We start from the raw sequence: 27,041 nt of genomic DNA on the forward strand, positions 1-27,041 counted from the left end.
TAGTACCGAACTGATTTATTTTTTAGAGAACACACATGTAGGCTATTGCTTGGTCTGCAACTTTAAAGTATTTAAGCTGTAATTGAACCAGTCAACTTACCACCATATTTATGTAACTAACTAGGCCTTTAAATTCCCACCTTTAAATGAAGGTCTTCTACCCTTTCTCAATGTATGTTTTGGGAAAACACAAGGCCTGATGAGGAATTACACGGCTTCCCAGCAGTGGCCCTAAAGGAGAAGGTTGAACTCTCCAGGCATTCAATTTCAGTTAATAAGGAAGTTTTGCTCCACCTCTGCCTTCTGCTGTACATTACATGTCTCAAATTCAAGGACGTTGTGATTGATATCGTTAAACAGCAGTATTGCACTCTAGGGTACCATGGCAAGAGCTTTCCTTTAATTAAATGCGGACACTGTAAGTCACATACTTGGACACCCTGGATACATTTCATCTGAATTACAAGAATTCTATGTTGACTTTAATGGAAACACAAACTGTAATGTATGTGCAGTTGTGGCAATTCTAGATGATTACTATTTTCTTTGTGGATACCAAACATTGCACTATATTTAATGGGATGTGTAGAGCTCCGGCATAGTGTGGCCAGTGGCATATCTCACAACTGTACGGAATCTCATTTCTAATATGAGCTGTGCCCATGAGCTTATAAATATTTATACTTCTATAATGGGAGTGTGAATACATTTACTTAGATAGATGTGTTTACTTAACCTGCGGTATAGATAAATCCAGTTTAACCTTGCAGTAAGCATGCTGTATCATGGCAATTTATCCTTGCAGTAAATGCACCATAAAGTACTGGAGCTACATTCATAATCCACAGTTCTCTGTGTATACTATATAGCGCACTTTCCCCCACCCCCTGGGAGATATGGCGGCTACTGTGTGTGTGGTCCGTTACCTGTGGCTCACAGGCGTTCTGAGCCTCTGCTGCTGGGAGCCTGGGGTGTGCCTGATCCATCTGGAGACAGCGCCTCCACCTGCGCAGGATCCTAACAGTGTCGGATAACCCTGTACCAGGATATGGTATAACGATATTTACTAAGCACAACTGATAACACACATATATTACACAACCACACCGTATACTACATATAGCAACAGTCCCGCACTGTATTCCCACAGTACCTGGGTGCAGAGGCACCAATGTCCTAGTGTCCGACCGCAATAGGCACTCCCACCCCAAGTGTGTGCAACAGCGCTGCCCACAACTAACGTGTGTAGTGTTGGTGCACTTGATGATAACTGCCGGGTACTCCAGCACCCGGTAGCGCTGACTGTAGACAAGGAGTCATCCGGTCCCACGCCATCGTTGTCAGCGACGAGTCCGCCTCCACGTTGGGTGGTATCCAGCACTAGTGTCCAACCATGAAGATAGTCTCTTATCTGTGGGTGGTGATCTGGTCCCAGGCCACCTGATGCCAGGTTGCAGCCGCATCCTGGCTATGTCCCCCACACTGGTACTACAGGGGCAGTGTCCCTGCAGCAACCACAAACTGAGAGGAGTCGGGCCCTAGCTGAGGCCTAAGGGGGTCTCTGGCCTAGTGCAGGGGTCACAGACACCCTGCACAAACACCCTACCCTCTGCCTGACTTGTAGTCCCAGCGCGGAGCCTAGCGGTAATTGCCGCCGTACCAGGGACCTATCTGCGCATGCGCGATCACACTGCGCATGCACGTGCCTTATCAACATGGCGGCGCCCTGCAAGGGGACCCGCCGGGAGTGATTCAGTTGCCTCCCTGACCTTGCCAGCACCTGTCCTGTGCCTCAGCTGCCTAGCGCACCCGCGCCGGGAGGTAAGAGGGCCATAGTGTAGCCCAGAGGGGGACCCGGGCTAGATCATAAAGTGTGCCAACAGTATTGTGTAAAAAAAAAATATATATATTTATATTGTGATGCCCACATCACGTTGCAGTCTCCTGTATCCAATTTAAGGCCGGAAACACTGTATTTTCTATGCAGGGGTTTATTTACAGGGACTAAAACATATAGCAACAGGCCCACCGTCCCTTTAAGAAAAAACAAATATTCGAAAATAAACACCAATTCCCTTAAGGGAAAGCTAACTACACTGTAGCTTTCACCCTCACTAGTTGGATGGGCAGCTATGCTGGTTCCCACCCTCAAAACATGCCCTGGCATATACAACAATATACAACAATATACACACGTCTTTGCACACGGCAATAACAAAGGTTTTTTTGCTTACTTGTTTGTACTGTAAGTCCTCCGGAGCAGACGTCCCTGATTCAGCACAGCCTTGTCGTCCTTTCCTTCTTAGGGGAACTCAGCCCCACATGAGCCCAGAGAAACTCTCCTCTGTGTGTGTGTGTGTGTGTGTGTGTGTGTGTGTGTGTGTGTGTGTGTGTGTGTGTGTGTGTGTGTGTGTGTGTGTGTGTGTGTATATATATATATATATATATATATATATATATATATATATATTCTCTCTCTCTCTCTCTCATAATAAATAGAAACTGTAACTTGAAAATAAAATGGAAAATAATAATAAAACAGACTAAATGTGTAAGGAAGGGTATTTAGTTCACAAATAAGTCCACTATTGGCATTGCAGCTTTTAAGGTCATTTCACATTCCACAATAATTTTAGACGAAAACACTGCGCAGAAATAGACTCCAATAGTGTAATATATTATCAGAAAGTGATCAAATGTGCAGCAAATTCCCTCACAAGTGTGTATCTTTCAAGAATGTGTGTCACATCTACTGGTGGGGAACATAGGAACTGACCTTATGAGAAACAGCATGTTTTTGATGGTCAAAAGATTCCCAACCTGAGCGGTCCAGAAGTCTTCAGAACCCAGCGTGAGATATCGACACAGGGTGATACAGGATGTGGCAAACATAAGGGAGAATATTAGTGACAAATAGAGAGAATGGATCAGAAAAAGCTTTAATAACCCAACTGTGAGACATCTTTATTCTTTTATTTTTATGGAGCCACAAAGGCTTTAGGAGGTAGTGCAGTATAAAGAGATTGAGAATCACTGGATTGGTAGAAGGACATCCATCCCAAAGTTATGAAAGTAAAAACAACAAACACTAAAAGAATTATGACAACTGTTAGAAAATGTCACACTTTATGTGGCTTAGATAGATAAGAGACATGTATCTCCAATTAAGACCAAAGGAAAACAGTCACACACTGCATACACAATGTACTGAACAAGCCAAACAATAACATGTAGATTTCTCACACACACAATCACACACTAGAACTAAAACTTTAAGGTTTAAAAAGAACTCGCATAAGAAGTATAATTCAAACATTAAAACAAGACGTAAACGTTTCATTTAAACGAATAGTGTAGCAGAGTAATATTTTCAACTACTAAGTATTGAAGCTTTTTTAATTTGTTGTGTTCCTGAACATCAGCTGCCTAATAGAGTAGTTTTTTTTTTTTTAATTAATTTTTTTAAATAATTTAATTTAGTATTAAATTAACAAATCTTTCGTCGGTAAGAAAAAATATAATTAAGGCTTAAAAGTGAATATATTTGTGAAAAGAAATGCAGGTTGATTTTACATTTGTTCAACAAAGTAGCAAGGGCTTGTCTTAAGATACCAAGAGAATGAAATGAGTAGGAATATACTGTACAACAAAGAAATGGCAGGGCACAAAAAAGTTAGTAACCACCACACACACAGCCACAAGACACCTACTTTTATATTTCTATGAGGAAGAATAAAAGCCCAGAATGCACTGTATATTTTTTTTATATAATTGTAAAGGCTGAATATAAAAATACATATTATTTTATGCTAAACTAACAGTGTAACTCCCCTCCTAAAGGGTTACTAACATGGCTGTTATATGCTGGTCTCCACCCTGGATTGCTATGCGGGATCCATACGTCTCGCAGGGTATTTCAAGAGGAGGGACTATTCTTAGGTTAGCTCAAGAGGAGAGGAGCCTTGGGAAGAGTCGACAAGTATGTTCATAATAGCAAAGACCAGGCTCTTTCTCTCCCCCCCCCACCCCACCCCGTTTATTATGTTGTAGATGGGGACAGTACCCTTTAAATTAGGATTCCCAAAAGACGGAACAGAGTCCTAAATAATTAAGGAAAAGGAATATGACATGCCACAGAGGGCCTCAGAAAAGAGGGCTCCCAGGTGTTTGCGGATCAGCGCTAATATTCCTCATCAGTCTGTATTGAAGTGGCAGTTCCCAAACAGGCAAAAGGTAATTGGGTGAAGTAAGAAAGATCCACCAGGATTCCCGTAGGGGCCCAGAGTAATCGGATTAATACTGATGATGGTTCTGAAGCAACAAGGGGAGCCAGGTCCCACACTTTGAGCAACTAAGTCAAAGTACCTCTATCTGAGTGTTAAGAGTGGGCACTGATGGAAGAAATATATTCATGTATGTCTAGTATAAAATACATACCACGTTGTCAATATGTGTATGAATGGTCCCTGTGATTGGGGACATGGATAAATGACAGTTGTACTACAAATTTTGGTACCCATTATTCTGCAACCTTGCTACCTCATCGCCCAGTCTCCTGAATCCAGCACCCTGAGCCAAGGTAACCCGTGTGGGGAAGCCATACATAACACACCGACGTAACCTCCCTAGAAGCCGGGCAGGGAGGGCCACAAAAGATTGCATTTTTTTTTTAAGCTACAAATACAATTTTTTGTCTAAATCTTTATTGCTGCAATATTGTATATTGTCCTATTTGTTTGGAAAAATCAATGAAAATTACAAATAACTTTACGATTGCTGGAAATCGCTAATCACTCGGGGGAATGTCGTAGTTTATTTGTAAACCTGCTAACTAATTTATATTGTTTTTTTAACATGGTATGTAAAGTAAGCCAAGATAGTTTCCCACATTGATGCTATCAATATAGCTACAGCTATATCTATAGCTCACCATGTAAGCTGTGGTTTCTAATTATAATAAATTACATATACACAGACTTTCTTTTTAAAAGCACTGTTAGGCTACAATGACAAATGAAGAAATAATATTTCCAAATGTGTGTCTATATACAAATAAAAGACGATCTTGAAAGGTGTTTGAACATGTATAAATAATTGACTGCATTTGACTGGGGCTGGCTGTCAGTTTTCTAAGTATTAATTAGTCTTATGTAACATTTCATGTGTTCCTTTCATGTATTCCTTTAGAACCACAGTTCTCCAAAGAGCAAGATTTGTTTGCCAGCATCAATACTACTCGTGTTAGGTTGAATCTTATTGGGTGGAATGATGGAGGATGCCCGATAACGTCCTTTAATCTGGAGTACAGGCCTTTTGGCACAACAGTATGGACCCTGGCACAGAGGACTTCTCTTTCAAAATCCTATATACTGTATGAGCTGCAGGAAGCAATGTGGTACGAGCTGCAAATGAGAGTGTGCAACAGTGCTGGATGTGCAGAGAAGCAAGCTAATTTTGCCACGTTGAACTATGATGGCAGTAAGTAACATTCCCAAGTTGTTCTTTATTGCATGCTGCCGTGAACGTGATAATCAAGGAAAGGGAAGGCAAAAGCAAATAACCGATTTCCATGTATCAAAGGAAAGTGTTGCAAGTAAAAAATAATGCCCACTCTGTGATATCTGGAGAAAAAGCTACAGGAGCCCTTTGAGTAGAATGCTAGATATTGTTAAGTAAGCAGTAACACATTTCCATATAGGCTCCAGGTGTGTCGGAGGGACAGGTACCTTCACCACCTGGGAAGTTTATTGAAATCATGAAGACGGTTATCTACTGTAAGTTAATTTACAGTACCTAAAAATGGACTGCTCTTCTAGTCCCAATGGTGTCCACCTCCAAAGTATCATTGTTGGTATTGTCTATCATTTGTGTGGCCCACTGAAAATAACCATTTGGTAAATTAGTCTATTTTGGTTGAGCTATTTTATTTTAATATCAAGATTAAATCATTATGAATGTCAAATTTACCATTCCCTTTAAACATTCCTGCCCCGTCCCCCTGTCCTCCCCAGCAGTCCTAAGCTCATCAGTTTAAGATCTTCATAACATAAAGTTCTGTAGCACAAATCTGCTGCTTTTCCTTTCAAGATCTTGTTACCTTAACCAAAGATGCTCTTCGGTAGGATCCATTGAGAATACTTAAAATGATTAGGTGTGCAGATCGTACACATTTAGTATATGTGTAGTACACCCGTAAAGCAAAATGACATGTAACTGATTATTTAATGCCATAATGGGCATGTTTGAGGAACACCATACAACACACAGTGAGACTGGTATCCTATTAATGATAGCTATTTGCTGTTCTTTTAATTCATGAGCACAGAAAGGGCAGTGTTAACAATTCATTATTTTTTGATGGCTATCCCAACAATATTTTGACCACCCGCTACTTTCTGTGCTCTACCACCAATGCCGATATGCTGAGCTCAGCCATGTTTCCCTGTTACAGTGACGGTAAGGAACAATTGCAAAGAATGGATCAGCTGTGCTCATTGGATAGTGCATTACATGAAGGTAGAGTACTGTAGATGGGAATGATTAGCGCTAGAAGAGAGTTGTGAGATACTTGGAGGATTTTCACTGATGGCTGTAGAGCGTGTTACCAAATCAAGTGTACAAATTCAGAGATGAGTCAAAGTAGTGATCTTTCAGCAGCTCCAGTCATTAAACATTTCACAAAATGCATATGTCTTCAAGGCATTTTAAACATATGTCTCTCGGCATCAGTTGTTCAACCTATTTTGCATCAATTGGGTTTTGATTTGTGGTTTTTATGAAGGCGTCGTATTTACCAACTGCACAAGTTTAGTGTGAGGACATTTATGAATAGGATTCTTACCTGTCATACACCAAGAAGCACAATAAAATAACAATCTATACTCTCCATATAGATGTGATTTATTTTTTATTTTTAAGCTGGATACCTGGCACTGTATACCATATTTCCTCGATTGTAAGACGCGCCATCGATTTGGCACTAACAATCAAAGAAAATGACTTCTCACTTACCATGTTGCAGGGGAGGTCCCATGTCAGCGGAGGATGAAGCAGGCGGCAGAGGCAGGACAGGTCCCACGTCTGCAGAGGATTGAAGTTAAGACAACAGGCGGGCAGGTGGCGGCAGGAGAAGACCATCATAGCATGAGACCTGAGCAGGAGAAGAGCGGCATAGGAGAACGGCTGGAGAGGAGCGCGCTGTAACAACGGAAGTCAGGCACCGGTCAACTTCCGGTGTTACAGCGTGCTCCTCCCCAGCCGTTCTCCTATGTCGCTCTCCGTCTCATGCTATGATGGTCTTCTCCTGCCACCGCCCGCCCGTTGTCTTAATTTCAATCCTCTGCAGATGTAGGACCTGTCCTGCCTCCGCCGCCTGCTTCATCCTCCGCTGACATGGGACCTGTCCTAAAACATGGTAAGTGAGAAGGAGGGGGTTAGTGCACTTTAGCAGACACTTTTTTTTTTTTTTTTTTTAAACATCGATTCTAAGACACATCCCGATTTCAGACATGTGAAAATCGGAAAAAAGGTGCTTCCTAGAATCGAGGAAATACAGTAATTCATGACACTACAAAATAAGTATCGGTGTCTTATTTTACATGAGTTTTGCATTTGCAATGCGCAGTACACATTTAAAATGCTGACTCATGTTAAATAATGAAATAAATAAAATGCTCATCTGCATATTTATATTTACTTGGGAAAATGTACACTGAGTCCCTGCTCATTTTTGGTTAATAAATCATAGCACATATTTGTATTTTACAAATACAATTTAGAAGCCTCAAGTGGGAGACATAATTTTTATGTAACCTCAGATGGCACTTGAATTAGTGTGGTAACTTTACCAATAAAAGCAAACCATAAAAATGTGCTTTGCTCAAACTCTATTTGGCTTTTGTTTTGATGACTTGAAAATCTCACAATGACAGGCAGAACAGTAAGATGTATGACGTTGATCACCCTGTTTGATGCTAGTGCTGGGCTAATGGAGATCTATGCATCAGATACTGTACAGTAGCTGAGGTCGGGAATAGCTTGTAAAAAAGTAGCAGAAAATCCCGTTTTCAAAGGCTGAACAAAATGTTTTGTTTGCTGGGGAATTCAAGCTCATTATTTCTTTCACGTAGCGTATGGAAACAGAAGATATGTTTTCGTAAATAAAATGTTGTTATTGAACGAATAAGTCCCAATTACAAGTAGTACAACACAGAGTATTCAAGTTGCAGTAAAAAAAGTCTTATGTCAGAAAACCTAATTGTACAGGATAGTAGCAAATATAATTTTTTATTTATAAAATGTTTTACCAGGAAGTAATACATTGAGAGTTTCCTCTCGTTTTCAAGTATGTCCTGGGCATAGAGTTAAAATGACAAATAATACAGTACATGGTTACAAATACAGTTACATAAATGAACAGTGTATACATTATATACAAGACATTGCATGCACAGCTAAAGAAGATGTATATTGTATTCTTATGAAACAGTTACAGACCAGATTAAAATGTGAGACAGTCTTAGTTTTGAAAGAACTTAAACTGGTGATGGATGTGAGTGTCTCAGGTAGATTGTTCCAGTTTTGGGGTGCACGGTAAGAGAAGGAGGAGTGGCCGGATACTTTGTCGAGCCTTGGGACCAACAAATATATTGGGAAATATATCATATAAAGACATGGAACAGCCACTCAGTCACCCACACTCTCCCCCCCCCCCCCTACACCACCCCCATAACTACATTGTCATTATTCTTTGGTGATCACAATGACGCTAATAACTATTGAAATTCCCCATAGATAAAGGTGACAATCATTTTTATTAATTACATTAGGACTAAATGAGAAGTGGCACATTGAACCAGCAGGCTGCATTGTTTAAAAAGCCTGTTCATCTGAAAGAAGCCATTTTATTTTGCCCATTATGAAATATTCTTCTTCCAAGCCTTGTGAATTACAGATTCAATATTTAAACATCTTATAAAAGCATATTTCTATCACAGATCATTTGGCAATTGTCCTGTGGATGAGGTTCTAGGGAGAGGTTGTAATAAATGAAGTAATATAGAGAACAGTAGCTCTGTAGCACAGGCAATACACCATTAATGTATGTATGGGCATTCATTAACTGTTCATGCAGTAATGCCATCTTTTTCTTGCTAGATATTTACAGTACTTTAAAAAAAAATCATTTTAATAAATAGAAACCCTAAGGGCATTTTACTAGACTGTACACATATAAATGGTTGACACAGATTGCATATGATAACGTTGTGATCATTCCCAGTGCTGAACAGAACAGCACACCGCTTCAGAATCCATCTGAAACTGAAAATATATTGCACTAAATTATCTGCTCCATTTCGCATTTCTTACAGTACATTATCTGTTCCATTTTGCTTGTAACAGCCACTTACAGATGTGATCAATTATCCCCACTGATATGATATATTGAAGCTCAAAGTGGAATCTCTATAAGATTCAACAGTAATGTATGGTCATGTCTGGCTGCAAGTGATTAATCTGCAGGTTATATTGTCAAATATCAGTAAATAACCGTAGTTATATTTCTGACCGTACTGTTAGTGTAGAAGTGGCTGATTCGCTGCCCATATATTTATGCATCAGTGACCCATGGATGGTGAGTCACTAAAGTACGATTGTCTATTTTTAACCAATTGGGTTTATTTTACTCACTTTGAGTTCTGCAACCACAGAAAATGTAAAAAGATCCAAGTTTGACCAATAGTCCGATTTGACTTTCTCTACCATTTTCAATATAACCATTCGAAGAATGGAAACAGTGGGTAAAATTCCAGTTGTTGATTCCAAGTTCTATTGTTACTCCAATAACGAAGAGAGGTGCATTTTATTTGCTACATTGTTTTTATTGTAAAAATATTTGACCAGATAAAATGGTACGATGTTCGTGCCCATATTGGATAATATTGGATACACATAGGTTTCTTGTAACTTGCGATACCTTTAATTGACCGATGTGTGATTTATTTAAAGATGAAAACTAGTTTTAGAGAGCTTTCAAAACCTCATAGGTCTCCATCATGTGTTGGCACATTGAATATGTGTATCCAATGATCAATAAGAGACATGGGAGGTTTCAATAGTTCTGTACACAATAATTTAATATTTGTAGCCCTCTGTAAGTCTATTGAATGGAATCACAGCCATCAAAAATCTACCAGATTTCACATAACGTTATGAGAAGTGCAATGTATTATTATATAAATGTTTGGAAAAATTATACCTCATTGTCACATTAACAAGTGCTATCCGAATCCTAAGTGCTCTGTTTTAACGATGTACGGTACAGGTGCTTACACAGATTTACAGTAACTGTTGATCCATCGCTGCTCTTCACCACCACTGCAGAGAAGACATGTTTTACACGGTCTCTGTGGTAGTACTGCAGTCTACCACATCAAAATACAAGCGGTCACACGTTTCCTTAGAATACTATAACTATACTGTACACTGGCGACACACTTTATTCGAGCTCGGCTAGTCCCACGAATTCGGGTATACCCAGGTGTATTGAGGTTTGTGACTGTTTTCTGCCCGAGTGCATTGAGGTATTTTCCAGGCAGGGATTGAAGCATTTTATTCCCGCTGGCTGCAATACTGCACAGTATATATATACTGCATTACAATTCATGAATTTATGCCATCTGGTAGACACGCGAAGCATTGCAGCCTATTAAATCCTAATCATTATCATTTAACAGATCAGCCGCCCGTCAGCCAGGCATGAACCCAGGCTGGGAAGGCAAACGCAACGGGGCTTGTCAGAGGTGAGGAGCGGCGCATTCCAGGTATCTGCCAGGTACATACTGGGTATTTGCTCGAATAAAGTGTGTCGGTGCAGTATGTGACTTTGTTTGTCGCATATCATGCAGTAGTTGCCAATATGCAAACAAAGTAAGCAGAAGGGAAGTCACACATCAACGAATATAGTGGTGAACATATAAAAATGTTGAATATATAAAATATATATAACCCCAGTGGAATGCTGCTCCAGTTTCAAGACTTTCCAAATAGTTTTAGGAAGCTATGCAGACGTACAACAGGGTGCAGATCTTCCAGGTGTTACTGTATGTGTAGAAATCATGATCTAGTAGCCAATGTGTCTGGACAAATCCGTATAGCTACCCAATCCTGCATATATATCAGGTCAAATGTACCCAATATAACAAAAAACAGATAGAGTGCGCAAATTATTAAATCTATTGATTAACCCCTTCACCTCCGTGTATTATATATATAACAAAATACAACCTCTAAATCGATGGGTGACCTGCAGCTATATGAACAGGGGTAAACCCCTAGGCAACTGAAACACAAAAAAGACAAAAGCGCAAACGCACATAGTGAAGTTTGTAAAAATGGGTGAATATAATTTTAGGGTATAATATCTGCGTACATCAGGTTAGTGGGTATAAAGCATTTCATGCGCAATACATGAGTTTACCAACGCCGCACTGCCGCCTCCAGACTTTGGGAACTCTCTCTCACAGCATCCAGGACACACTGTCTCGATTGTAGTTGGAAACCTCCACTGCGGTGCTGTGTCTTGGTCAGTCTCCTTCCCCGATCGCTGCCGTTATAGCTGCTCCTTCTCGGGTCTGTTTTCCAGCTGCCACTGTGTCTCAGCTCACTTCGGCAGTAGGTCACGTGTCCCGCGGGGTTTGCGACCGGCCGCAAAGGGAGGTGGTGCCGTAAAGCACGATCTTAGCTTTACTGCAATTTGCCGAATGCAGTTTTTTTGTGAGAAGTCAGTCCAATGCAGGAAAAATCACACAGAGTGTGGGGATAGAGTCCTAGGACTTATTAAAATCTTTATCCAACGCGTTTCGAAGCATAGGCTTCTTCTTCAGAGAAGAAGCCTATGCTTCGAAACGCGTTGGATAAAGATTTTAATAAGTCCTAGGACTCTATCCCCACACTCTGTGTGATTTTTCCTGCATTGGACTGACTTCTCACAAAAAAACTGCATTCGGCAAATTGCAGTAAAGCTAAGATCGTGCTTTACGGCACCACCTCCCTTTGCGGCCGGTCGCAAACCCCGCGGGACACGTGACCTACTGCCGAAGTGAGCTGAGACACAGTGGCAGCTGGAAAACAGACCCGAGAAGGAGCAGCTATAACGGCAGCGATCGGGGAAGGAGACTGACCAAGACACAGCACCGCAGTGGAGGTTTCCAACTACAATCGAGACAGTGTGTCCTGGATGCTGTGAGAGAGAGTTCCCAAAGTCTGGAGGCGGCAGTGCGGCGTTGGTAAACTCATGTATTGCGCATGAAATGCTTTATACCCACTAACCTGATGTACGCAGATATTATACCCTAAAATTATATTCACCCATTTTTACAAACTTCACTATGTGCGTTTGCGCTTTTGTCTTTTTTGTGTTTCAAATGTACCCAATGGCTTATGTTAAGATAAGCAGGTGCCTTTCAATTATCCCGTATAGCCTCCTGTATATTTGTCTGAGCCCTTAAATACATGTAATATACGGCACCAAATGTTTCTGTTTTGTATTATACCTGTGCCTTGCAGCATATGGGTTTGCCCCAAGAGTAATTTGAACCATATTTGTTAGACTTACCCAATTATTCATAATGAAAGAAGCCTATCTCTTGCCATATGCAGTTGTGTGTGTGTGTGTATATATGTGTATATATATATATATATATATATATATATATATATATATATACTCTGTATTTTTTTTTACCTTTCATTATTTGACTGTGAATATATTTCGTACTGAAATGTCCAGAAACCAAAGTTTTATTTTAAAACAAGAGAACTTTTTATATGAAAACTTATTGTAGTTAGAAATGTCTTGCTGCTAATGCCCAAATGAAATATTACATTTCATTACTCAGCCACAAGCCCTCCAAACACAAATGAATTCCAAATTGATCTACTGTACCAACCTATTGCATATAACAGCAGCAGCCTGGTACGGAAGGACACTATTTAATAAAGACGTGTCCTTATTGTCCAATTTATCTTTGCAGATGGAACATTTTACAACTTCCTATTAAACTGTAGCATTTGGTGAATTACACTCCAGACTAGTAGACCAAATGTATACTGTCCCTACAGCATCAGTTGATCCATCTGTATTTCTTTTGTAATTGTTAGAATTTATTTTGCATCAAATACAGTGCAATCAATATGAATCTGGGCACAATATTTAGATAATGAATATAAAACAAGAAAGATTGTGATTCAGTTATTGAAATATAGTCAGATACAATAATAAAGGCCGTGAAATATAAAGAAAGGCAGGCGAAGCAGATTATTTGGGATTTCACAGCTTCTGCATTGAATATGTAGAGAAGGTGGTTGGAAACTTTCTGTTTTTAATGATCTCTCATTAACAGTGTTGATCAAAAAAAGAGATTTTGATCAGAAAGGCAACCCTCTATATACAGCACTCTATCACCCTAGACATGTGACTAACAACATTCCAGTGGGACAGTTTCTTCGATTGAGGAGAAACTGTTCCTCTACTGAAGAATTTGTCAGACAATCAAAGGATATGTCCAACAAGAGGGTATAGCCAAAAATTGATCAAAAAAGCCTACTATAGGGCACTGACTACTCCCAGGGCAGATCTTTTGATACCCAAACAGATTATTCCACAGGATGAAGAGATTAGATTTATCTCTACATATAACAATCAATCACATACAACTAGAAACATCCTACAAAAACATTGGAATATCCTGCTTGAGGACTCTGACCGTAGGAAAGTTCTTAGAGATACTCCTTCAACAGGCTATCGTCGAAATACAAACATCAAGGACAGATTGGTACATACAGTAGTCATCTGGATAAAAATCAGATAAAAACATGGTTAGGCCCCAAACCTTGTGGGTCCTATCCCTGTTCTAGATGCAAAGCGTGTCCCTTCATGTCAGCTACAAAAGAGTTTAAAGACTCCACCAATACAAAGTCCTTTAAGATTAAAGACTTCATTAATTGCTTAACCTGCGGAACAATATATCTGATGACCTGCGAATGTGGCATTCAATACGTGGGGAAGACTCACAGACCTCTTAAGACAAGGATTTTAGAGCATGTGGGGAATGTCCGCAATGCTAAAGATACCCCTATTGCAAGACATGTGATAGAACACCATAAAGGTGATACCAGAGCTATGCATTTCTGCGGAATAGATTATATATGCTAGGATCAAAGAGGAGGTAACTGGGACCAACGACTATTGCAACAGGAATGTCGTTGGATTTTCCAACTCCAAACTCTGGCCCCAAATGGACTCAATGAAGGGTTCATATTTACACCATTTATTTGAGTTTACATGACGTCGGACCCATATATTACAGATAAGAATGTGATTTACTCTCAACACTACTATACAAGTTCACTATCACGATATTAGGTGTTTAATTATTTAATAGTTTATATTTAACAATGGTTAAGTCAATGTACACATCACCCAATCCTACACCTGTATATTACACTTATCACATATTATTTACACCTAATAATAATTATGATCTGCATTGACCATTATGGGTAGGTCTTATATATTTTAGTATACATTCCTACACAATTACATCACACCCTTCAATAATAATATAACAATTTAATTTAATAATTTAATATGTATTTATTATTTACAATTTTATTGGGTTATTTTCTTGTTTTAATTATACTAGCAGGTGTACACATCACCCAATCCTACACTGTACATTACACATATTACACATTAGTTAAACCTAAAACATATTTTGACCTGCATTGACCAATATGGGCAGGTCTCTTATATATTTAAGTATACACTCCTACACAAGCACATCACCCACTTATTTATATATTTTCATATTAATTATTATATATACGTTTTAAATATCCAACACCCCACAGTGTACCCAAATCATTGTATTTAATTATTATTATTTCATTTTGGGAAGCCTATTTATTCATTTATCTATATATGACAACATCATACAATCCTACACCTGTACATTACACATACCACATATTAGCATACAAATCTGCATTACCTGACCTGCATTGACCATTATGGGCAGGTCTTATATACTTTAGAACACTCCTACATACCTATACGTACCTGAGGTTATCCACACCAATAAATACACACAATAATCATACAAATACACTCTTTATTATATTTATTACAATCCACATATAGTCCATTAAAGGACCTTTACATTCTTGCATTCTGTGCCAACTCTTATTAACAAAGGTCTGAATTCGTAGGGTTAATCACTTCTAGGGACACTGTTACTGTTCTTGTTCCACTCTCCTTATGGACCGGACAGCCCCTCTTGGGTCAGACTCCGCCTATTTTGGTTGGGGGATGTACCCAAAAGGTGTATTTAAGACTCACCGTTAGGATCATATTCCTATCCCTCCTCCCCCTGATGAAGCGTGTGTAACACGTGAAACGTACGTCGGGGAACGTAGTGCGTCACGGCGGTGACGTCACACTCAGTGGCAGCATCCAGACACCAGCAGACGAGCAGGCTTGTATTGTGCAGCGGCTTATTTACTATCTGCAAACACTTAAAACTGATCGCTGCAGACTCTGAGTACATCTGTGGCTTATTGTGCTGGCTCATGTTATTACCCGGTTATCGTAATACTGTAAAATCTATGTGATATATTAAGTTAAGATGTATATATACTCCGGTAGCGTGTACATCACGGCTGTGTCCTTTGCAATAGCAGTGGAAACATATATTGCTAGTGGCTAACACACACCACCAACAAACAAGGTATTTGGGTTTTATGATACATATAAACCACTCTACTGTTACATGTGTATGGTTATATGAGCCGACATTTGTATCATATAACATTCTGAGTACATACAATGTCCCAACTATCTATATAGATACATATTGCTGGATCTCTTTTCACATATACAAAAGAGCCAATTAAAGGCTAGATACATGCTTGTTAAAGGGGATCCAAGACAGCACCTGTTGTAACATTGCATGCTAATCTACCACATATATAAGAGCAGCTGTCTCTGATATAAACACAAGCCCTCTCAGCAGCTTTCTCACTATATACCTATAGGTCTGGATGACTGGATATTACTAACAAAATAGCTTGATCTATAATACTTACCTGAAATTGTTATCAATATCCACTATAGCCACGTTTATATAGGAATTTTTAATACTGGATCTGTGTTTTTAAAGTCAATTAAGACGTAATAAATTTTTATTGTTTTTGACTTCTACGGTGATTCTGACAGCATTATCTGTTGGACAATCCTTTATGTCCATAATAAACACTATATAGGATTAGAGTGCTGTATATAGAGGGTTGCCTTTCTGATCAAAATCTCTTTTTTTGATCAACACTGTTAATATCATACATTAACCCTTTAAGCACCAGCTATATATTTCCATTTCACTGACATTTATTTTGGTGATTGCGGTTTCAGTTACATATCTATTTTAATGATCTCTCTCAATGTGTGAGAAAGTTATGTAGATTTTACAATAAATTAAGAGTATTGGAAGTCTGGCATATAAACCCTCAAGTCCCAGGAAAAACATAGTCTCCAACTCTGCTCCAAAGAAACCAAAGAATGAGGTGCTTCATTTTTTCGATTTGTTTGTTTTCTCTGGTTGGTCACGTAGAGAAGTAAAATGATCCATTTGCTAATGTAAGTAACCTCATTCATGTTTCTTAAGCCATGCCAAGCCATAAGATACCCATTGGAGTGATCAGGCCATAAACTGTCTTGTGGCGGAGGACAGATTAGTAAGGATGAGCGGGTGCAAAATCAGAAGGGTAAGGACCTTTTAGTTTGTTCGAAACTTTGGAACAAACTGTTTGAATCCGAGCAAAATGCGAACTAAAATCTGAGAGCAGCTCATATTTGGATACATTTTTTTCGTGTGTTTTTCATTTTTCGTTGTAATAAACTGTGTAAACTTTTGTTTGTGGACAAAAAAAAAAACGCAAAAGTTTGGCCAAATTTAGAAAAACAAAATTTTGTTTATTTTTAACTTTTTAAAAAAAATTACATTATTTTTAAGTCAAATTGCAGCAAAAGCTAAACATGAAATTTTTTTTTTTTTTTTTAGAACTGAAACTGGAAGGGTCCACCCTTAATGATTAATAAATCTGGTCCTTATTGCTGCCTGAAGGGACAATGCCCCTTAAGCCCAAAGTGAACTAAAGCCAGTGACCTGTTACATTTCTCCCAAATCTGACACATACAGTATAAGTATTTTTAAATATTGCCTGGCTGCTTACATATTGTAATGTATTTATTTAAAATGGTTATTGCAATGTATTTATTTCACATTTAGCTAGTGATTGCGAGAGTGTGATATGTGCCACTGCAGTGATTTCTTATTCGCCTTTGCCACACTTCACATTTTCATCATTAATACTGATGTAGATTTTTTGTCCCTGTTCACAGGTACAATCCCTCCCCTCGTTAAGTCGGTTGTGACAAGTGAGGAAGGGATGGCAACCAACAAAGGGATAAAGATGTTGGTGACTGTTTCCTGTATCTTGATTGGGGTCTTGCTGCTTTTTGCACTGCTGCTGATTGTCAGGAGAAGGCGGAGGGAGCAGAGATTGAAGAGACTGAGAGGTAAGTCCATGCAAATATTACAGTAAGTACCCTTACCACTCATGTTTTCAATATACAATATATAGCTCGTGCTCATTGAATAAGCTATCTGGTATCGCTATCCACATTTTGCTGCTTGTTCATTGTAATGCAACTTCCAAATACAGTATGTCACCATTTTTATTTGCGGATCATTTTAGCACTGACAGGTTTGAAGGTACAGTCATTTTTGCACCAGTAATTCAATAGCTGTGACATTTCAAGTATTACATTCTGATAATTGATGGAATTTTTTTCCCCCCTTTTTTAAATCCGACAATAAAAATAATCATTTAAAAATCTTTTTTCACAATTGCTTTGTCAAAATTTTGGTTCATTTTAACGTTGCTTAGAAACTCCAGCTGATCCCAGTGCGCATACATAAACTTAGACCCGTCACTTTAATTGCATAAAAACAAAAGTTGTCAACATGCATTTGACTGTAATTCTTATATTGTATGAGCTGTTTTTGCCAGAGGCTACATCGGGTAACTGTGTTGAAGATGATTTTTGAGCATGCAGGCAGAATAATATTGATCTACAAGAGAAAGCTGACTAAGACCCTTTTTTGTTGTTGCTGGGAACGACCACAATGCAGGATGTCTCGGTTCTCAGTTTTTCCCTACTTAAGTGTTACTAAGATTACTGCACAGTACATTGCATTGTGCCAAGTGTGATGTATTGGAATCATGCAAGTTACTGTATAAAGGTACAAGTGTTACAGTATACCTCATGAAGGGCACTGCTGGCAGCAAGACCATTTTGAGGTGTCTTTTTGGAACTCCGCTACTACATATATTATTTACATGTTTGTAAAATGAACCTGCTGTTCTACATTTCGGATCCTGCATCACTTTAATCTTGGTCTTCTCGGTATTGGCTGCATTGTGCACAATCACGCCTCTTCTTCTAGTTATTTCTGGGGAGGTTTCATAACCCGGGATCCTGATTAGGAAACAGACTATGGACCAAGGATGCGGATGGGATAGTTTAGTGAGGCAATATGGGTTCAAATGAGCTAAATTACTTGAAGAAAAGCACAGGCAGAAAACAGATTTTTGGTTCCATTATTCCCTTTCGAAAGACCGATTTCTATATCTAAAGGAATAGCTTCCATGGTAATGTTCCTGCTTCTGAAGCAGGTGAACCTGGTTTCAATCCCAGTGTCGGCTCAGTGTGACCTTGGGCAAGTCGCTTTATCTTCTTGTACCTCAGACACCAACATTCGATTGTAAGCGCTCTTGTACTGCCAAATTCAATGTACAGTGTTGTGTACATCATCAGCACTATGTAAGAAAAAATATTATATTATTCATCTGTTGAGATTTTGTTACTAGGTTTGAATTTTTACTGCACATTCATTCGTTGCTCAGCAAAGGGTTTTTATTTTTTCACGTTCACTAGATCAACTTAATAGATCAATTCTTCATGGACCAGACATTTCTTCCAGTCTCCTACAATATACTGTATACTGTGCTATAAAACTGCTGGACGCTGTTCCCTATTTTCTTGGGATGTCTCTCCTGTACCTTTACTGTTCCTATGATGGTTTTGAAAGTCATATGCATAGGATGAAATGCAATGGTACAGATTGATGTTACTTATTCTCAGAACCACAGGCTCCATTTTTAGGGGATAATTAGTCTTACTTTAAAGGAGCGAGTTCCCCTTTACTTTGTTTCCCCTTCCTCCTTTTATATGGATGGGAAGCAGGGGGTTCACCATAGCTGAAAAATGCAATTTGCAACTCCGGGGACCTCTTGATTCCCGAGGTAATGCTGATACTGTTCCCTCCAGGAGAAACAACATGGTGGTTTAAATCTGTCGTATCACCCGGGCTTATAGGAATTCGCAACGTCATCCATTGTGGACTCCTATCTGCCTCGGTGACGAAGGATTTAAATGCAAGGAAGTACCGGCACTACCTTTACCAGCAAGTATCTCGTTAACCAGGGGTCCTTGTAGCTAAAATCAATACACTTCAGCCCCGGGCACCCATTACTTCCCGTCAATAAAAAAAACAAAATGTGGAGGGGGGTGAGTCGGAACTGCTGCCTTAAAATATTCCCCCATTTCACTTTTAGAGCCTGGATTTTCAGTGATCTTTTTCGCAGTGTCTTTACCAAAGATTCCCCATTTTCTTCATTGTTATTGAGAAACCTATTCTTACGCCTCCAAGCACCGTTCCCTTCACCGCACGTGTCTCTCACAAGCTCATCTTTCTTAGGTGTCTGACAGGACCACTTCAGAGACTCACTTTCACCTACTCTTCCGCTTTGGCTGTATGTTTTGCTTCTTTATGGGGGTACACATTGCTTCGGGAAAAAAAAATAGAGCAATGGTTTAAACACTGGAAAACTAAATTCATATAAACCCAATGTCCTTTTGGAGAGCAGTTTTGCTTATTTGCAATTTCTGTTACAAGGGACCTTAAGGCTTATTGTGCTAGTTGTGTGGCTTCATTTTGTCACAAATTAACATAAACCATGACATTTTTGATTAATCGCTGTAGTGCTTTATAATAAACCATATTTTCTATCCGTTCTGCTTTTGAAAATGCAATAAAACTCATGTAGCCATTATGATGAAGTGCAAAAAATCCTTACATAATCCCCACCGATCAATACTATACATCTACACAAAGTTGGATACCTTTAAAATGTGTTCAACTTGATATGTCCATCAATTTGCATAACTGTTACCAATCTACCTTCAAGTGACTTTTCTGCTAGTGGTTTGCTACATCACAAAGGGAGCCAAAGATAACAAAACTGTGAGTTATAGGTATGGATTTGGGATTTAGGAGAAAAAAGACGTACCACGTCCTAACATTAATGCCACGTCTTGTCCTTTGTTTGACTTCAAGTCAGCGACTCATTCCTTCAGTGCAGAAGGTTTGGTTAACCCCCTTGCTGACACATTGAGCTGCACTGCACTGCATTACTTGGCATTATTTCGTGCAGAGTAAGTAAAGGATATGGATTGGAGTGTCACAGGATGACCAGGACTTATACCAGGGATCAATATCGTCAGACAGAAACATGAGTTTATCAAATTAATTTATTGGAAAAATATAATCATCACCAGTACATATAAACAGACAACACTCACACGTAACTGGGGTAAACTGGGATTACCCTATAACCTTGGCGTGGGGACCCCCGTTAGTAAGTTTTTTCCCGTTCTGCTCCCACCCTGTGTTGAAGCAGTTACCGGTTCAGCAGCCCCGCACCAACTGAGTCTCAGGTGCTTGGAATTCGGAGACCTGCAACTGTCATTAACTGACTGGCTGACTGTAACTGTCTGGGATTCCCTCAGCCACTGAACCACCAGGGCCTAACTCCTCCCCTTTGTACTTCATGCAACATAACCTGAGTCCAGGAAATGGTCGCCGGCAATCTTAGAAACGTTCCCACTGAAACACAGTTAAACCCCCGGTCCCTGAACTACTGGTTCCAGGTTTACAATACAGCTATGCACAACATATAAAACATATAGCATAATACACTCTATTACTGACAGGTAGGGGTAATGGCAGGCTTAACCTTTATTAACAGCAACCATATTTACCCCTACCATCACATGGAGCAACAACAACACCTCTGTTTTGTATACACTGGCCCAAACCTCTACCAAGTGCTGCTTCAGCAATCAGTGGTACAGTACATGGGATACAAATTCTGCTTTCGGGTTGATCATTTGTTTAACTACAACTGAACCCCCTTATAACGCGGTCCACGGAATGAGACCACATTATAACCGTGATAGCATAAATGATGCTGCGCAAGGACTTACCGGCATCTGCACTTCTCTCCTCTGCCCTGTGCTACAGAGGTTAAGTATATTTATAGTCTGTGACATCACACCAATGCTGTGGTGTAGCAGGTAAAGAATTGGTCTAGCAAATGGAAGGTCCTGACTTTGATTCCTGCACGTGTATTATACAAAATGAATTCATGTTCAGCTCCCACATGGTGTAAGGGTGTGTGTATGTGTCTGTTAGCAATAAAGTATTGAATGTTTAAAGGAAAATAAATTCCACGTGGTGTAGTGGGATGTGTGTGTGTGTGTGTCATGTGACCCGCCGGCAGGGAGAGGAGAGAGCCGATAGCCGCATGCAGATGCCGGAAAGTCCTTGCACGGCGAAAGGAGATGTTTTTAAATCAGGAGTCACGTTTAGCGGATCGCGCAATAACGGGGTTGAGCTGTATTACTCTATCTCCTTGCTACCCATCTTCTAACCGTTCTCATTATTAATGCAGCACTCCATAAACAATGCTCACAAATACTCCCTGTTTTGTTTACTAGTCTCCATTCTTTCTCTGTGGTGACTTTTCGTGGTCATGATTGGCATTTTATTTTTCATGTCCTCATTAATTTTTGTCCTGGGTAATGTGTTAATTGAGCTCTAACAATATCTTCTTATATGTTCCAAAAAAGAAATAACACGTTAACAGTACTTCTTGTGGGTATACAGGTCATTCTCTGTTATATAGTACTTCCACATGTTGTTCAAAGCGTAGAGTTTTCCATACGAAGAATGGACTGTCCTATGATTCTAACAGTACTGTACATGTATATCAACCACAGCCAACTTCTTCTGGGTGTTGTATGAATGCATTTGGGGTTCCTTTCCATTGAGTTATTTTATTTTTGGCTTCATCTTATTCCCTTTCCTTCTGGTAAATCTATGTTTTCTATCTTTAAAAAAAAAAAATGTCATTTGCTACTTTGTGCAGCTGGTAAATTACAAATTCGAGGTAGGGGGGGGACAAATTTTCCCAGTCACGATTCGATCTTTCCCCTGTAGGGACATAATTACTAAACAGAGCTCTTCCATATGACACCTTTGGTGCTGGAAGACTTGCAGAAAATAGGCAGCAAGGTATCTTATTGATTTGCACTGCTTAGTAAATGGGGGATGTTGTCCCTTATCTTCTTGAGAAATGTATGATTTCATGCTTAGAAAACCTCACAGTGAATTGATGATCATGATTCTAACACCTTTTTGTGTCTAAAAGCAGACACAAGTCCCTTTCATGTAGCGCTTGCAATGTATTTTTTGGGACGTGAGCCACCACAGAGATACCGTAACTTTGTCAAGGTCACAATGAGCTGGTGCTGGCAATCAAATTGGGATTACTTGGTTCGAAGGCAGCGACATTACCACGAGACCAGCCTTCCTTAAACTTGCAGTAGTTGCAGACTACCATGGCCCTGCATACTGTCAGATGAATGAAAGCATACAACAAATTGTTTATAACCATCCAAATTTGTGACATGGGTATCAGCTAATTAGAACTTCTCATTGTCCTTTTGAAGCGAAGATCTACATAGAGTGGTAGCTGCATCTACTTTTAACTCTACTTTGAAACACAGACTTCTCTGGCTGTGAAGAGATTATTCCATAATTGTTTTAAGGGAAACAGAACAATCAAAGTACTCTTAAGTGACAACATACAAGAACTTATTCTGTTTTAATTTATTTTTAGAAATAATAAAACAAACATGCAATCACATATTCCCGTTTGACTCCGTAACAAACCACATTAATTTTTTTTGTAGAAAAAGTGAATCTAATTAAAAAAAAAAGATCAAATCTCTTCATAACAATAAGAAAAACTTGCTGAATCTCCTGATGATTTCTTTTTTTTTTTTTTTTAATCAAGGAGGGGAAACTGCTTCTTTAAACATGCTGCTGCTTAACAGATTTGCTGGTCCGATATTCTTCATATTAACACGTACAGTATCAGCAGATAGCAAAGATTTGGCAATTCTTTTTGCAGAAACAATAGACATGGCTGTTTCTACAATGGAAGCACAGCATATAAAAGTGAAATTGTTTCTTAAACAAGAAGTATGTTAAGGAATGCCATGCTTAATATGTATTGTATGTTGTTATCATAATGACATTGCATGGTTCTCGGTTTTGATATCTGCCTGTATATTTCACACACGGCTTCTTTTGACTCTAGGTATATTTTGTATTTATTAATTTGTAGTTCTTCAATAATCAATGTATGACCATGTTTGATTTAGTCTTCTGATCAGTAAAATATTGGTAATATTTTGTTTTGTTTGTTCCAGATGCAAAAAGTTTAGCTGAAATGCTCATGAGGTGAGAGAAACATATTTTGCTGAGTTATCCACACTTGTTTTTCTCTCCTGTCCGGGTTAAAGAGGTTTTCTTGAATAAAACATGTTGCGTCTGGCACACATTTGTATCACAATTCAACATACTAGTGAAATATAAATAAATGCCATTGTTAAAAAGATTAACGTTCTCTCAAGCATAAACGTAGGGATGAACTCCAGCTAGTACAAGAAGTTAACCATCATGTACATTTGACCACATTGATATAATGAAGTAAAACACACATATATATATATATATATATATATACAGTGGTCGACAAATCACCAAAAAATCTACTCGCCCAACAAAAAAATCTACTCGCCACCTAGTACCAATGATTATTACAAATGATTTTGTAATATGCTTGATCATTATAGCTCACATCAATGTCGGAAATGGATTTCTAAGACAGATACATCCGGCTTAATACAGATTTTTAAACCCAACATAATGGCCCCATCTATGGATAGGATCAGGTGGTTTTGGGGAGTCTTTTATATCAAGGCAAAATTTGCACCAAATGTAAAGTGTCATAGACAAGGGAATCCCATTGCTTTCAAAGGCAGCTTTTCTTTGATCATCTGGTATTGCTTTTTTGTCTTTTAATTGCACCATTTTTTACTTGGTACACAACTCCATATTAAACAAATGTCAAATGTCAAATGTATAAATTGCGAAACCCTCATACATGTACAGTAAGTCTGGCTTGTTTTCATCCCTTGCACTGGGGCACTAAAACATGGTTTGATGTGACTAATATTTTTGAAGTGGACATTACTGTGTACGGTTCCAACTCTTTAAGACTTTTTCTTTAAGGCAAAGCAGGAGGTTTCACCATTATAGGCCATCAGGGTGCAACCCCCCATGAGCCTGTAGCTGTGGCTTCAGTTTACTGGTTATAATCTTGATAGAGGTCTTCCTTAGAATATTCAGTCAAGTATAAGTATTGTTTTAATCATTTATGAAAGTTGTCTTGGATACATTTTGTAAAGAATATAGGGGGGCATTCACCAAGCTCTGGTAATGGATTAATGGGTTATAGAGCTTGATCCCACATTAACTGCCATTCAATGGTCGTTCACAGTGAATCTCGGACTGAGAATCAAAGCTTGGAGTTATTTCAGAGGCCTTATCCAACATCTTTTGTTTGTCTTACAACAGTAACTGAGAATTATTCTATGATCTCTATCTCTGCCATCAGTTCACATTGGTCATAGGTGGGACAGCACATTTAATGTCCATGTTACCAATTTTAGGGTTCTGGGAATAGCACAAGAGCCGTCACTGCTGAGGTCCCTGTGCCATTCCTGAGACAACACAGCATTCTGTCATGTTCTCGAATCCGGTTGCATCCACAGCTCTACAGGAACTATCAACATGAAATGAATAGAGCAGTCAGATTCCCAGGGATTCCGGGTCACGTGGTCAGTTTTAGCAATCGCATGACTTTGGAGTCAGGTGTCACTAATTACTAGTTACTTTGGTGACATTTTTATCAGTGGATGTTCTGGATCACAATGGGTTAATGTAATGTTAAAGTACTTACGACCGACTTTACATTCTGAAAAAAAAAATGGCTGAAAACTAAACACAATTTTTAATGCTAGAAACCGTGTTTTTATATGAAACCGTACATTTTATCTAATAATGCCTGAAATCCTAGCAGGCTACCTTCTGTCAACCCAATTTCTTTAATCTCTTCGATAGTGAATAGACGGAAAAAAACAGGTTACATACATTGCTGATTAAGACATATATACGGCAATTTCTACACACAAACTCATTTTTCAAATGTGATTATTTGAGTGATTTTCTGATAAGGAGTAGATAAATAGCATTAGAAATGATTGTTCTATCGCTGACCTTCATATGCGTGCCTGAGGGGAGTTCTGCTCTAACACGGAAGGAGATAATTGGAGGATGTGTGTCATACGCATCTGAAATGTGTCAAACGATTGTTTTCATACTCAATATTTAATATAGAGACTATGTGAATAGAATTCTACTGCAAATAATGTATACACAACTTCAGGCTCATAGAGATGCAATCTCACACGTGTAGCAATGATGTGGAAAACTGTAACAGACTGCTTGTAAGAGATGTGTGCAGAGATACATATAATGGAGACCGATTTTGGGTGAAAATTATATCTTGGCTTTAGTGAGCCTGTTCCTTTATCCAGGCAAAACATACAAAAACAACAAAATAACAAACCCCTATCCCTTTGTAAGGGCTAGCTTACTTCCCCAGACCCTATCTGCAGGACTGGAGGGATAGTCCCATTACAGCCTATCACCCCAAAGTCTCAAGAGGTAACTTAAGCAGATGGCCCTCCATGTCAGTCTCTGGTAGGCTTCTGGGTCCTCAGGTGTCAGGGAAATATAGGTGTCTGGATGTCTTGATCTCAGCACAGTCTTTGTGCTCAAGACAGTGTCTGTGTGCAGGCTTCTCTACTCTCCTATCAGCCCAAATGTGAGCTAAGGAATCTCTCTCCTGTTTCTCACATCAGGCTTTTCCTTAGAGTCCTAATCAGCCAGGTGGAGTCTGGTTGATTGCCTGTGTGCAATTAACCAGCACACTGCTGGATTTAGAGACAGTTTCTCTCTGACAGTGATAAGTCCCTGTTACACTGCTAAACAGATATGAGTGATTCATGAATGTATTTTGGCGCATGTAATTTGGGCTGTTTCAATCCGCACAGATTCATCAAAATCCGCCATTGGATACAGCCCGTGGACGGATATGTAGAATTCAATCCGTGGATTCAGCAATCCGCCAACAGATTGCTGAATCCGCGGATTGGATTCTACAAATCCGTCCATGGGTTGTGGAATCCGCAGAGTGTATTGGTAATAATAATTTTAAAAATCCACAAAATGCGAATCGCCCTTTTTGACATTGATCCAACCGGCCGATCCGCTGGGGATCCAAATTCGCAAAACAAAATTTACCCATCTCTACTGTTAGGTGTACAAATGATGAATGTTTTTAAACTCCCAGCTTTATCTAAATTAGAAAAAGCGTAGTAGAGGAAGAGGAAGAGAAAACACAGATTTACTCAAAAAAAGAACAGTTAAAAATCCACACTTGTTGATATTAGATGTATATTTTATTGTAGACAGTTGAATAGCGTTGTTGATCCCAAACCACCCCAGTGCAAAAGTGCACAGTACACTGTGGTTTGTGTTAGGGCAGTAGGGTGGATTTAATGATCAACCTTGTACATCATCGCTACCACTACATCACACATC

General features: G+C 39.1%; 1 protein-coding gene across 4 annotated transcripts in view; it reads left to right on the forward strand.

Moving 5' to 3' along the window:
• DSCAM (DS cell adhesion molecule) overlaps positions 1-27,041 on the forward strand; it is a 587,331-nt gene that overhangs the window by 497,514 nt on the left and 62,776 nt on the right. For all 4 annotated transcript variants that reach the window (XM_075593710.1, XM_075593712.1, XM_075593711.1 and 1 more), the window contains exons 26-28: positions 5,188-5,478; positions 17,459-17,635; positions 23,741-23,771. In XM_075593710.1, coding sequence (XP_075449825.1) covers positions 5,188-5,478; positions 17,459-17,635; positions 23,741-23,771 — 499 coding nt within the window. The remainder of the gene's footprint in view (positions 1-5,187; positions 5,479-17,458; positions 17,636-23,740; positions 23,772-27,041) is intronic.

Source organism: Ascaphus truei, chromosome 3 (genome assembly GCF_040206685.1).
Source record: "Ascaphus truei isolate aAscTru1 chromosome 3, aAscTru1.hap1, whole genome shotgun sequence".
Taxonomy (NCBI): domain Eukaryota; kingdom Metazoa; phylum Chordata; class Amphibia; order Anura; family Ascaphidae; genus Ascaphus; species Ascaphus truei.